The sequence below is a fragment of the Capra hircus genome, chromosome 22 (assembly GCF_001704415.2).
Source record: "Capra hircus breed San Clemente chromosome 22, ASM170441v1, whole genome shotgun sequence".
In the NCBI taxonomy this organism is placed as follows: Eukaryota; Metazoa; Chordata; class Mammalia; order Artiodactyla; family Bovidae; genus Capra; species Capra hircus.
In genome coordinates, this window is record NC_030829.1 from 38,779,194 (window position 1) to 38,794,516 (window position 15,323).

General features: G+C 39.9%; 1 protein-coding gene across 22 annotated transcripts in view; it reads left to right on the top strand.

The window, feature by feature from the left end:
- The window catches only part of CADPS (calcium dependent secretion activator), a 480,914-nt gene that overhangs the window by 380,872 nt on the left and 84,719 nt on the right, over positions 1–15,323 (top strand). For 7 of the 22 annotated variants that reach the window (XM_018038330.1, XM_018038333.1, XM_018038332.1 and 4 more), the window contains 5 exons: positions 799–807; positions 4,422–4,442; positions 5,626–5,782; positions 6,625–6,766; positions 14,476–14,622. In XM_018038330.1, coding sequence (XP_017893819.1) covers positions 799–807; positions 4,422–4,442; positions 5,626–5,782; positions 6,625–6,766; positions 14,476–14,622 — 476 coding nt within the window. The remainder of the gene's footprint in view (positions 1–798; positions 808–4,421; positions 4,443–5,625; positions 5,783–6,624; positions 6,767–14,475; positions 14,623–15,323) is intronic. The other 15 variants (XM_018038342.1, XM_018038347.1, XM_018038352.1 and 12 more) reach the window with 5 other exon arrangements.

Genomic DNA, 15,323 nt, shown 5'->3' on the forward strand with positions numbered 1-15,323 from the left:
CATTTCAGCTTGAGTTTTCAGATGTTTCTAGCAACAAGCCAAAGAGGTGAGTATATCTTTGAGATAATTATTCAAGCAGCATATGGTTATTGTCAGGAACATATGAAATGCTTTTTGGTCTTTTGTGGCTGTTTCTGTTGCTACCACTGTTGTTTTGATTTATTTTATTTGGTGTGTGGATTGAGAGCCGTCTTTTTGAATTTATCTCTGTAACTTAGTCTGCTCGCCCTAGAGTCTTCATTTGTTAATCTCAGATGACCTGGGTTGCTAAACTCAGTGACAGAAACCAATTATTCTGTGTTGTTCAACTTGTTGATTCTCCAACCTACATCTAAATAAATATAGCTTACTTTTTTTTAACAAGCCACTGTCAAAATCATTATTTTGATAATTATACACTGAGGGATTTAGAGGCTAATTCAATCCCAAACCTGTAAGGACTTAAACAACCCAACCCTTCCAAGAAAAGATTCCAAGATTTCATAATGATCAAACTGTTACACCACTGCTTGTTTCAAAACTGAGATTTAAAAGCATTTCTCTTAAAATCGCCTATCTAAAAAACCTCACTCATGCTCCCTCTTCCCCTCCAATCAGATCTACAAGGGGGAAAAGAGGGCATCAATAAAAGTAATGTCAAAGGCACCTAAAATGCTAATTCCCATGAGTAAATGAAAATCAACAGTATAGTTAAATAATACACCATAAAGACAGTCATCCCAACTAATGCCTGATTGCATATTTAAATTTCCTCCCTGTTTTTCTACTGTTCCACTCAATCTTGGCTGATCGTGGCAGGGGAAAGAGGTATGTGACCCAAATGAATGAGTCAGCCACCTGCTGTCATAGTCTGTGCATGCCCTTCCAGTACCATGTCTTCTAATGGGACTTCTCCCAGTGCCCCTGCTTCCTAACACTGACCCAAGGAATGTAACAGCAATTTCCAGTGGACTGCTTGTGAAATGGGTGGCCTTCCACGGCAGGGTCAATGTGGGTGATTCTCTTGTGCGTGCATGAAGCAATTGATAATACTTAACAATGACTGCGGTTACATCCCAACACATGCCTCCTAGCTGCCTTGACTCTGTCCCCTTAGCGTGTTGTAGCTCCTCTGTCCGTCTGTACTTACCTTCATCCCAGCAGATGAGTACCGAGCCTAGTCACCAGTAGCTAGCCAGAGTGATACTAATCTTCCTCTACAGCTGTCTGTATGTGAACCATATATACAGTATTTATATATAGAGAGAGTGCCAACGAACCATGATGTCCCCCAAACCCTCACTGAAAATGGGGTGAAGACCCCTCGAGGTAGGTACAACTAACTCCGGCAACACCTAGCAAATGCACAGCCAAGAGTGAGAAGAGGGGCTACGTCAACACCCTCCAAATGTAGACACCTTCAGACAGAAAATTAAGTTGGGCTAGAGTTTTTTATTCTACTCTATCCTATGTGATGTTCTTTTCAGATGGGGACATCTGGGGTTCATTGTGATGGTAAGTATGTTCTTTCTGGGTATCTACAGAATCATCTCCAGAGGCATGGAGAGGTCTGGCCAGTCCTTTCCTGATTTGGGTGTTGAGACTTTTCCCAATATTTCAGACCAGATTTTTGAAGACATGGATACAAAGCAGATGGTTTTCTTTCAGTGAATGATTGAAGAAGGAAATGGACACATATGCTTGATTTAATCAAGTTATTTTCTGAGGCTACTGCAGTCTGAGAAAGGAGAACATTTTCCCAAATGACTCACAAGTGGTACCAAAGAGAAGCTGATATTCCAAAGAAGCCTTTTTTCCCCAGTTTTCCAAAAAGCCCTTCTTCACTCAGTACTAATCACCATCTTAAACCACCCTCATAACCATCATCACAAAATATTTTAATCTTACGTGTTCAAAAGCCATTCATAAATAGGGCAGAAATAAACTCAGTTCTGTTCTCATTTACTGACTTCAGAAGTGAGAAACAAAAACTTTGGCATACTTTGGAATTCAGAGGCCCAGTTTGCTTTTTGATAAATGGAGAGATTTCCGAAATCAGTCCTTTCACCCAATCACAAAACCTCATTACTCAGTTGATCAAAAATACCCATCTATGAGCACAGAGACATTTCCCTCAGCCCTGGTGATTTTTTAAAACTGTCCAGCTGATTTCAGGGTAACGCCTGGTCAAGAGACCCTTGGCTGCAACCAAAGAAGTAAAATTTGCCCTGGTACACTGAGGATGAGAGGATGAGGTTTTGCTGCCAAAAGGATGAAGGATGAAATTTTTATCCTACTGGCCAGTACTCACTGCCATCTTCTCTAGATGCCCAGTGAACTCTAGAAAATCAGTAAGAGCTAAACATGAATCTTAGCTGGACCTTAGCAGTCATGCTGTTTGCTGGCACCACACTAATAAAAGTGACAAATGGGATCACCTCCCCCACAGAAGTCAATAATCCTTAGAACTACTTTGAATTCCAATATAAAGTAATTAAATATTTCAGGAGAAAACACAATCCCCACCAGCTAAGAATATTGTCATGTGCACACACACAAGTAGTATATGGTAGCAGTTATCACCCGAATCTCTAAATTACAACATAATTCTGCTCTCAGAGCCTCAGTCATGCGCATATACACGCCTGCACACACACAGGAATTATACCTTCATGTGCTGTTAACTTCACTTTCCCAATCTCTCTCTCTATGTATACGTATGTATATGTATATATGTATTGTGGTACACATAGGGGTACATATATACATGTAGTTTGTATAGAAAATACGGAGTGTGTTCAGTGTGGTTGACCATACCCCTGAAGTATACATCTTTGCCTTTAAATAATGAAAAACGCTGGGTAAGTATCTAGAAACCAAAGTACAACCCCTTCTTGTCTTTGGAAAAGATTTCTGAAGATTTTAGACACCATAGACATGTACAAAAATAGAATTCGCCTGTATGAGCAAGTTCAAAGTAAATATAGATGTCGTCGTCATTTTATTTTAAACCTTTGCCTTGCCCAGTCCAGGTTCACAGACTCTGTTCATTTGATTAAAATTAAGAAATGGCTTTTTTGGTGATTACTGCTCTCGCCTGAATCTTTTTCTCCTTCTTAATGAGTCAGGTTTGATTATGAGGTTCTGAAAGAATTACTGTGGGTATAAAAAACTAAATTTGAACTTCACTTCTCCAACAACCCCCCTATTTAATCTCTCTTCCTTCGCTAGATTACCAGGTTTCTCTGCCAGATATTAATGATAATAATTCATATCACAGTAGTCATTGTTCTCCATAGGGCTGCCAATCTATATGATTATTAATATAACAACTGTAGATAATTTCTCAATAATTTATCAGATTCTAACAAGGGACTAAATTTTCTGTAGAGAGTAAAAATGGGTGCTTCTTAAGGCCTCTGGTTTGCAACTTTTCAATAAAGCTGGTAAGAACCAGGTATGAGGTTGGTCTGAGAAAATTTTTATTTTAGGCATTTAGGATTAGTTTTGTTTTGTTTCATTTTGTGGGGTTTTTTTTTTTTTTTCTTGTCATCCTAGAGCAAAATTGTGTCTGGGAAGGCATTTCAGTCTCCCCAGTTACTATTTTTTGAGCTCACCCTGAAGATGTCAAGTGAAACAAATAACTGAAGCATAAGTGCCAGCCAGTGTTTGGTATGCCTTCGTGATCAGTGCAGATATCCTCCATCAGGACTGATGAGAATCTGCCCTCCACACAGGGTTGGGTGGCAGCAGTGGAACTTAAGCAAGTTTGAGTGTTTAGAAGGTCTCTGCCTAGAAGGCAGATGGCTAGGAGAGCTCTGGGGGAGGAGTGGAGGGTTTCTCCCTTGGCTGGATTTAGCCAGGTGGTCAGTGGAACAAGCCCCAAACCCCAGGGCTCTCATCCTCAGGTGGTAAAACTGCAGTAAAATCTCATCGATTCAGACCCATTTCCTCCTAATTTGTGACAATTCAACTTCAGATGTGGCTCTTTTAATTTCTCTTCAGTAAAATGTTTGACATGATCTCAACTTTCTCTAGAAATTCTAATGGCTTTTCTTCCAAGTTTTATCCCAGGATCTATGAAATTAAAGCCCCCATCTTTTTTACTTCAATTTATAGGTCAATTTATCTATAATTACTTGAAATTTTAAAAATACTTTTAAGTTTATCATACGCTTAGTGATAGCCAGTCAATGAATACATTGTACTTGGGCTCCCGTGTATAACCTGCTTTGAAAAGAGGCTAAATGATCGTTCTTTTTTAGAAAGCCCAGTAATTGAGGTTTTTTGCTGACAGACTAGCATCTCTTCTCTTCCCTTACTCTGAATCACTGAGGTTTTACTGTAAGTTAAAATGGAAACAGCAGGTGTCTTATTTCCAGCCAAGCTGCCCTTGCAGAATGGTCCATGACTTGATTTTTTCCATTTAATTTCCAAACCAGCCACATGTTGATAAAGGAGAAGTAAGTAAATGAAATCTCATGAAAGAAGAGAGGTGGACCCCTATTCTGCCTCCTGGTGGCTGTTAAAATATCCCCAGATAACTAAGAGATCACAGAAGAGCTTGGCCATTGAACAAACTCTTTTATTTATGGAATTATTTCCATAATCATCTTTCATGTTTTGAAATGCCTTCCCATCTTTTTTTCGATGAATGCTCTGGAAAGTGTTTCCCATGTAAATACTTTATGGCACCGGGTGGGGAGGTAGGGGAATAAAAAGGGCTGGCAAATTGTTTTTGTTTTTCTGCTCTCTTTGAAATCAGCAAAAGGGGATAAAAAGGGGGCCTGTTGACACTGCCACTCATTCTGCATGCTCCCTGCCAGAAATGATTAGTCAACATGCATGCATGCCTTTGAATTGCATTCACATCTGGCCCATCTGATGTGAATGTCACCTCTGAGACCCTGCACAATGATTTCCAAGGACCCATGTGCATGAAAATGAGTTACTTCACTGATATTTTTGGTTTTCAATGTACATATGTGTCCAGCCCTCAGAAAAGTAAGTCCTAATCTTACTGAGGTCTCCTAGCTTAAAGCCTGATCTTTCCTATAGACAGGATGCAAAACCAGAGGCTCCCTGCTTAAAGAGATTTCAACTCAAAAGTTTTGTGACAATACAACAATGGTTTCCTTTGCCTTGGTATGAAATAGGAGTAACATTTCTAACATGTAGGGAAAACGCGAGTTGCTAAGCTTGTATGAAACCACAGACAATTAAGCCCCAGATGTGTAGAGATAATAAACAATAATTACCAACTTTCAAGTTAGACCAGCAGAAAACCCATAAACACAGTGAAGAAACTCCCAAATTCTAATACTTTAGAGCAAGAACTAGTCAACAAGAGTGATAAAGAGCATGACTCAAAAGGTACTGAGTTATTGTAAATTGAACAGAAGTTCTGTGCCTGTCATTTCCACAGCTGCAGATTTCTAAAGCAGGCCTGGACTCATGAGAAACATTGCCCTGGACCACATAGAGGCGCAGCTATATCCAAAAGTGCTGTTCTCTTTACAATAAGATTACCAAACCCTGCTGGATGCACAATCAGTCTTTAACAGCCAGGGCTTGACGTCACATCTTAGGTTGGAGACAAAAAGCTCATCACCTCTTTACCTGTTGTTTTTCTGCCACATCTCAAAGGCCTTCGCGTGGTGGTCAGACTTGATGGTGGAACATGCCGAGACGTTCCTGTCACTCTTTGCAGTGGACATGGATGCAGCATTGGAAGTGCAGCCCCCAGACACGTGGGACAGTTTCCCACTGTTTCAGTTGCTGAATGATTTTCTCCGGACTGATTGTATGTATCATCTTTGACTGTTTGTCTTTCTTAAGTAGTGTACAGATAACTGATGACTGAAATGTGTTTATCCCAGGCAGGCTACATGTTGGAAACAGCTCTTCCGAGTTTTATGATTACTTTAAAGGAAAAAAAAAAAAAAACGGGTTACAGCTGATAAAATTCCCTTTCTTCCAGCAAGTATCCTGTTGCAGGGAAGCCCTCTCTTCACTAGGCAGAAAAACCCAAGCTCAGGGAGAAAGGGGTGCCCATGCCCGTGTGTTTTATTTGCTCTTGAATAAGCTAATTAACTTCAGCTCTACACATTCTGAATTTTTAATCAAAAGATGCTTCCTAGATGAAAAACAATTTCAAGCTAAGTAACACCTAGGTGTTTCAGAGTGTCTTAGAGCACCACATAGCCACAAAGTAGACCGTCCTCCTCAGAATGATGAAGGAAAGAAGGGATACAGAATCCTTTTTTCCTGGTAACATAAGGGGGGAAAGGGAGCAGGTACAAAGAAAAGTTAAAGGAAAATAAAAGTATCACTTTTTGCTTTTGTTGTTCTTTAAGGGGGCATTCTTTTTTTCCCTTTTCTGGAGAGTGACACAAATGAGTAAAAGGTTTTTGAATTCCATTATCCTTCCCCCCAGATTGAAGCATGATGCCATTCATATACCGTTTGCTTTGCTTCTTCTCCTCCTCCTTCCCATCCTCCTTCTCGTCCTTGTCCTCTTCCCTCTCCTTTTTGGCTTTTTAAGACGCAGTATTTGCAAAAGAGAAAACGGTCCTCTCTACGTCAACATTGTATGCTGATAAAGCTACTGTGGATTCTTACTGAGCTTTTGCTTATCTGTTCTAGATAATTTGTGCAATGGAAAATTTCACAGACACCTGCAAGACCTGTTTGCCCCACTTGTGGTTAGATATGTGGATTTGATGGAGTCCTCAATTGCACAATCCATTCACAGGGGCTTTGAGCGGGAGTCATGGGAACCAGTCAAGTAAGGAAACCTCTTTTGATACTATCGGAGTTTGGGTGCAAATGGCTGGAGAGTCATACACAAATGGATTAATGGTGTCTTATGGTGTTCATTGTTTACATGGACAGAGAGCAAACACCTTACTCCCAACTATGATGCTCATACCCTCCTTGTCCAAGGAGGGGAGCGGGGAAGAGGTTGAGAAATGTTTCATAAAATGAAATGTTCGTTTTATTGCACAATATAGATAAGCAATATGGGATATAAACCTGCCTGTGATATTTGTACTGTGTGTCTTACTCTAGTGGTTTTACCCCTAGGAATTGACGTTTCCCAAAGTGGGTTCCACAGGAGTCTAAGGAGTCAGCAAACTTTTTCATGAATGACCAGATAGTAAATATTTTGGCTTTTTATGCCACATGATCTGTATAAGCTCTCCACTCTACAGTAGTGCTAAAGCAGCAACAGACAATAAGTAAATGAACAAGTATAGTTGTATTCCCCTAAAACTTTATTTACAAAAACAGGAAGCTGGCCTGTGAGCCAGTTTGTCATTTCTTGGCCTAGGCTTTTGAAATGCTCCTCAAGAAAAGGACTTTGTGGCCAGATATGTTTAGGAAACTCTGCATACCCCCCTCATCTACCCAACACCCTTGTCTCCTGGGTAGCCTCCGAGAAGTAGTTTAAAACTCGGAGAGTACACTAATACAGAAACTTTTTTGCCCATTCTTAATCTAGAACTTTCTGAATTACTACTTATTTTCCTAACAGGATATCTATCCTATAGAACCAAGCACAGGAAATCCCATAGGTTGTGATTTTGACAGTTGCCATAGCTGCTTGGCAGATAGATCCTATTAGAAATGGGTTGCAGATTCAGTGCCACCTCCATTCCCCAGCAAGGAAGAAGGGCTGTCACTCAAGGCTGCCAGAGGGTCAGTCTCAGACCCTCCCCCCACCCCTTTTCTGGAGAAGTGAAGAACTTCTTGAGGGAGAGAATTTTCTGATAGGCTTAGAAAAGCTCCAGTAAAGCCTGATAAGAGCTTTGCTCTGTTAGATTCTCTTTTTTTTTTTTCTGTAAGAAAAACCATTTTGTTCTTTTGGTCCTTTACATCTGTGGGATGTGGCAACCAGCATGGAGTGAAGTGGGGTGTGTACCACACCCTGTCAGGTACACCAGAACAGATGTTCAGGAGCCTTCTCTCAACTTGGAAGCCTTTACTTGCACCCTGTCTTTCAGTAGTTTTCTGAATCAAGACTCCCCTTCTAATATTACACTGAATCAGATTCTGACTCATAAAAGAATCAATGCAAAATAGGTTTTTCAACCCATACCCCCCTCTTTCCACATCTGAGCCACATAAGAAGTCTCTTGACTTGCCCTACTGAGCAGGTTAATAGGCAGTAGCTCTTCATTTGCAAGTACCAAAATACATACATACATATATATATATATATATATAAATTTTTGCTTATAATTCTCAGGTTTACAACAGTTTTTTAATACAGCCCTGCTGACTTTCAACTCATGAGAATACAAACGGGACCTTTGATGATAAAGCATGAACGAGTGTATTTTTTTAAATGCTCACTCGAATCAAGACAGTTGTCCCGTGCAGAATGGTTGTGAAAAAAGAAAAGGTTAAAATGAGTAATACTCACATTTTGAAAATAGCAGTGGTCTTGAAATAGCATTTACTTACTTGGGTTTAAATGGTGAAGGCTACTACCATCAGCACACACGGGAGGAAATGATGGGCATCCGGATGTTCCTGTTTCTTAAAGGCCCTAGAGGCAGGGGCCTTGTTCTCCAGTTACTAGCCAGAAGGCAAGGCCTTGAACCTCCATAAGTGTCTTCTCATCTGTAAAACTAACTTTTAAAAACGTCTCTACTCATTATGTGAAATCTGTGCTGAAGCTCTGTGATCATGTCCCTGAAGTCATTTTTAACCTGTTAAAGTCTTCAGAAACCTTCTGCACCATAACATATACGTGATCAGTCAGAAGTAAAAGTAGACTCAGAATTATTTTCACAATTGGAAGTCTTGGTCTGGGAATGTTCTCACAGGGTGTTTTTAAGGGGTAGAAATAAATAAAATATGAACTCTCAGATCAGTAATTTAAAGATCTGAAAATTAGCAAAGAGTTGATCATTTGTGACTAAAAACCTAAAAATAGTTTATAGGGATGTGTTTTTCCCTTAAGTAGCTTTTTTCTCTCCTAAACTGTGCTGTGGGTGGGCTCATGAATATGACTGTGGTTTATTTAATTCATACTAAATAGTACATGGTTTTCAGAGTAGGTAGAGGTATTGGAAAATGCCAGCTAGTACATAAGCTAAATTTAAATTGTGTGAAATCACCTACATTTTATTAGCTGATTTGTAAACAGAATGTGAATACCACAGAACAGATCTGCAGAATGGCTGGCACATATGAAGGGTATAAAAGGGAATACAGAATTGAGAGCACACCTATATGATAAATCGCTCTACTTCTTACCATGTAAAAAGAAAGTATGAGCTTCTGTCTGACTTTTAGATCCTTTTTATCCCCCAAGTGAAAAATGAGCTTTTTGGAATGGTTTTCATCAGGGTACTCAAAAATAAGAAGCTGGCTTAGGTAGTTTGCTCAGTCATCTCTAATTGTGCCATGTGATCCTGCAGCGCGCACGCACACACACACACAAACAAACACCGCAGCCTTTCTCTCAAACAGTTCTTACACTCAAATGGTTCTGTTCTTCTACTTTTCAAAAGTCATTGCTATAGCGCCTGATTATACATAAAATGACAGAGAAATGCATTGTAAAACTTACTTCAGGAAAAACTGGTACAGTTGACTCTTGAACAGCATGGGTTTGAATGGCACAGGTCCACTAATACAGGGATTTTTTTCTGGTAGTAAACATGACAGTTCTACTCAGAGATTGGTTGAATCCACAGATATGGAACTGAGGGTAAGGAGGAACTATGGGTACAAGGGCTAAGTATAAACGTATATGTGAATTTTTAACTGCACAGGAGTCAGTGCCTCTAAAGCCCCACATTGTTCAAGAATTAACAAAATATTTAAAATGTTAAAGCAAAACAGAACTCTGACAAGGAAATGCTACCAATGTAATGAAGTTCCTAAGAAAGGAGTATAAATATTCTTTATCCTTCAGATTTTCTTCCTTCAAAATATAGTCCTGTAAAAGAAAAGAAAGCATCATTATTCGGCTTTCATACAACTAAAGTCATTTGATAGAAAGGATGAAATGACTGGGTCCTTGTTGCTGCCTTTCTCTAGAAAGGTGAGCTTCCATCTCTGCAAGAAGAGAAAAGGAGCTGCATCTCCATGTCCATTAGACCAGATAGTGGTTGTGATTTGAATCTCCAGGCTTTGGTGGAAAATGTCATCCCGTAGCTTCTCACCACAGCTGAAGTCAGTCAACCTCTTGAGGGCAAGCCTGGCTGGAGCCCATGGCCCTCTCGGGTTTCCATCAAGACACATCATAGGGCTGCCACCCACAGCTGGGCAGGTTGTTCAGAACCCTTCCAGTGGCCCTGGAGTATGAGCTTCTGGTCCATGCAGATGGACCTCATTCTACCAGCTTTTAAGAGTTGGTTTGTTGCTAGTCATGTCATCCTGACCTATGTGGAAGAAAACTTAGAAAGCATCTAATGTAAAGCTTGCAGAAAGCCCTCTGCGACTCTTTCGCTGACAGATCATCCCCAGTCTCACTTCCCAGCACAAGGAATCCACGCTTCACAGTTGCCCCTTTCAGGTCAGGGTGATTCTGAATTGTAGAACTGAACACTGCTTCCTGATACGTGCACACTCGAAAAACTGGGTTTCTCGTTTCTCAAAATGCACGCTCTCTCTCTCTGCCTGAGATAGCCATGTGAGAAGTATTAAAATAATGTCTTTTCCCAGATTACTAAAGATGTCAATATCTTAATAAAATGTCAAACCAAAGATACCATAACAATATGCAGGTGTCCTAGTATAAAATAGACAAATCTTAGACTAAGAGGCAGAACTCTTCAACTCTGCTAATAACTTGCTAAGTGGCCTTGGGCAAATCCAATGACCTTCTCGATCCTCAGTATCCTCCTTTGTAAAACATAAACTTTGAATATCCAAGACATTCTAGAAAATCTGAATTTCCATATTCATTCCATATACACATTTAATCAGCAGTGCCTCCCTAACCCCTCAGACAGGACCTAGGGCAGGTGTTCAGTAACCATGTATTGATTAGCTGATATTTATTCGGAAACCCTTACAGGCTGAAAACTGTTTTAAGAGTACCGCAGGAGAACTATGGGGAAAATAAATTGAAAAAAAGAGATACATTCCCCTGAATGGACGTTTCAATCTGGTTGAGTCTGAGCAACATGCGCACACAAAAAAAGGCTTTTGTGGGGAAGGCTGGTAGTGATAGTAAACAAAAAGTTGAGAAACACCCCCTCTAAACTCTAGAAAGATACCAAAGAGTGCCCCATGGACCAAAGTAGGGATTAGACCTAAAGGTACACCAGGAAAGAAGTTTTAGTGTTCAGAGCACACAGAGAAGACAAGATGTACTATGTATATAGTATGTCTTGCTGTGTGTATCCATGCAGCAAAGGGTTCATACAGTGGAAGGCTTTCTGTGTCTTAAATCTAACCCCATCCAGAAATCTAAAGCAGAAGACTTTGAGAGAAGACCCAATGATACCCTCTCTGCCCAGGAAATAAGTATGCTAGTCACTCAGTTGTGTCCAACTCTTTGTGACCCCATGGGCTCTAACCCACCAGGCTCCTCTGTCCATGGATTTCCCCAGGCAAGAATACTGGAGTGTGTTGCCATGCCTTTTTCCAGGGGATCTTCTCGACCCAGGAATCGAACCCAGGCCTGCATTGCTACCTGAGCCACCAGGAAAGCCCCAAAATTAATCCTAGAAGTCAGGAATGACTCTATAATCCATAGAAATGATGAGATGTTCACATATTTGTAATTTTCATCCTTTTGTGAGAGAGAGCAACCAAGAGTATTTTAATCTAGTGCTCCAGGGATGAGTCCTTTGACATGAATGGGAGCTACCCTGAAGAAGATCCCCAAACTCATTCAGCAGTCCCCAAAATGAATGAGTCTTAATTTTTAACATGTATATGTTGTTACAATAGCAAATTTTAGCATGTATCTGTTGTTATGATTGCAGTCTACACTTCTTACACTATCCAGAGATACCCAATTATGATTTTTACAGAGAAGTATGCTGGACTTGTTTCTATGCAGTTGCTAAACAACCCTCTAAAGTAATAATTTGTTATATCCATCAGCCACTGCAGGAGCCTGTAGACCTGAGTGCTACAGGAAAATTCCCCCTTTAACATATATATGAGTCACATATAATGCTTGAAATTGACTCTTAGATGATTAATATCCAAATGAATTATCAATAACATTAGTAATACACTATGTTATTTTGCTAAAATCAGAAATGTCAAGCATGTTTCTTCAGCCTTTTAAAACTAGATCACAAGGATACGTCACAGAACGAGAATGTTTCTATGAGTCCATTACAGCAGTCTGGCCAAATGTCATATTTTGCCAATACAATATGTTTTGATTATCTAAGTATTTAAAAATTTTTCATGTTTAAAACAAAGCTCACTTCTAATTTGTGTGCCCACCCTCCACTAATATGTTTAAATTGAGTTGCTGTTGCATATATTTGTATGTTATTCATTCCTAGCTATTTTTAATTTGCTCAGAATTGACATTTTAACTTTCCAGGCTGCCATCTCAAAAGATCTTCTAATTCCTTGATCAATATTCAGTGTGTGTATCATTTAATGATCACATTTGCTTATATAGGCTTACACATGTCTCAGTGGAAATCGCCAACGGTTTTATTGCAGAGCAGTGTTTAAGAATGAGAACCACTAGGGACTGAATTCAAAGGCAGATTCCCCAGTTAAACAGAGAAACATGGAGGTCAAAGTTCCATTTTCCTTCTACTTAATAGCTTTAGCTAAGCTCTTGATCATTCCCACGAGAGCACCCCTTCGTCCCAAGCAGAGAAGTGTAATTGTCTTTCCCCAAATGTCAAGTGTTAAGGACAAACCTTTGAGACACCTGTTTCCCTTAAGGAAGAGAATGCCAGGCTGGCAATTTTGCATCCTAGGTTCCTCCATCTACCATCCAGGGCTCTATTCCCATTATGAAAGGCCAGCTCATTTCTAGAGGGAGACAGATGTCCAGATTATCTCAGGGGTCCAAAATTTCAAACCTATCAGGAGACTTGCCCCCCTCAGCAAGCCCAGAGGCAGCTCCGGCCCTTGAAAGAGCTGTGTTAGTCAAATACAGCTTGCCCGGGGCAGAGCTGCTTTGGCAAAACTTACTCTTCTTCTGCAAGATCCAAAAAGAAAACCTCAACTTCTTTGCCAAAATGCTGTCAACTCCACTTAAACAGGAAGGCTCCTCTCAGATGCAGAGTTAGGCTGGGCTCCACTGTGCCAGTGACTTTGGCTGGATGGAACACCCTTGAAATGCCACTACAGAATCGCACGATGCCAGCTGGTTGAACAGTATATGACACAGTCCCTCCAAAGAGATGTGGTTGATTCGCTTTGGAGTTTTCGTTTTGTTTTACTTCCTTTCTTTACTCATAAAGCCATCCATCTCTCTTTCATTACCTCAGTTGATCAATCTTTGCTTAAAAAGAAAACCTGATACAAGGTCACAATTTTTAACTGTTTATTACTTTTTAACTTAAATTTTGACTTTTTACAGGAAATATAAAACTTGGTTAATATTCAAATGACAGTCACACAAATCAAGAAACAGAATATCCCCAGCCCCTTACAAGGCCCCGTCATCCTTTCCTCCAGTCTCTATCTCACTTTCAGAAGTAATTACTTATAACAGAAGACCACATTTTAAATCCTCTTGTGGTCAAAGAATTTACTGTAAGAGCTGAATTTGGGATTTTTTTCCCTTTTTGAGTGTAAGCATTTCTTCACATTATTTAGACTTAGTTTGGGAGGGGAGGTCTCCATTCTCTTTAAGTGTTCTATAAAATTATACAAACCTAATCATTCCTGTTGACACAATTCCTTTATCTTTGCCATCAACCCTGATGCCCCATTGCACATACACTGTCTTCAGAAGTAGGGGTTGGAAAGAATTCAGGTTTTGTCCACTGTCATGTATGGGTTCAAGTGGGTGAATTTCCTGCTCCAACTTATATCTACTCTCTGACTTAAGAAATGTGCCTCCATCAAAAATAACTCATAAACAAGAGTGAAAAAATCCAAGTGTGTTCTACCCTTTCCATCAGTCCCAGCTACTTCACTACAGCCCTCGCCACAGCAATGCCAAGAATCCCATCAACTTAAAGTTTTTTGTCTGAGACAGGTCCAGACCCTCACAAGCAGTGGCTCTGGAAACTGAAAGCCCCTCACACAGGCTTTGAAATAACATGTGTAACATCATTGTATATAGGTGTCCATGAGTGTCCACACTTTTCAGTCTCTCTGTGGTTAATTTTTTTCCCATTAATTTTTATCATTTCTCTCTGAACAACTGAGCCACACCACAGCTCCCATCCGTAAGCTGCTTTCTGAAATGTGTTGCTTAAGTTTTCACTGTTGTCTTTCTGTGGACTTAGCCGGTTTATTTACAACTGTCGCGTGCTTCTGCCACATCTGCATTGTCACTGTGATGGTATTTTTTCTTTCTGTCTGTTTCTTCCACAGGAGTTTAACCAGTAATCTACCCAATGTGAACCTACCCAATGTGAACCTTCCCAAAGTACCAAATCTACCAGTTAACATCCCTCTAGGCATCCCACAAATGCCTACTTTTTCGGCACCGTCATGGATGGCTGCTATATATGATGCTGAGTGTGTATTCAGTTCACATTAGATCTCATTTAATTTAAGTGATCTTGGCATGGATATGTATTGTTTATTTCTATACATCCTATATAACAGAGATGGAGATGGATAATTAGACATATTTTGCTGATCATACAGAGACAATATTGTTTATTTCTGGCATGCAGCGTGTTTGTAAGACGTTGGCTATATATACCGCACTAACAATTTGTCTTAACGCCCACTGAATGTTTGAGAACTGTGTTTCACTTCCTGAATTCCTTTGCAAAAGGCTTCTTCCCATGTTTTGCTTTTTTGTTGTTGTTTTTTTCCTAATCCAGGTGACATGACTTTAGAAATTAATCACCCAAAAATAGTCCAGGAAACCTCTTTGCTGGGCTGGCCAGTCATTTTTGGCTTGATCCAAATCAGAGAGAAAAGCACACCTATCTAGAAGCTGGTTTGGTTTTTTTGTTTGTTTGTTTTTAATAAAAAATTCCTAGATAATGTTTAAACCATAAAGCATATTTCTGGTGTCAGCAAATGGCCGAATATAGTAACAGTATGTTCTGGGCTAAACAAAAATTTCTGAATGGATCAAGCCTTAGTAATGTAAATGTTATGTAAACTACATTCCAAGATCATAATACAATTTGGAGCATTGAGATCTAGGTAGCAAGAAGATCTCTGAATCTGAGAACTCAGTGCCATTAAATCGGGGATGGGCA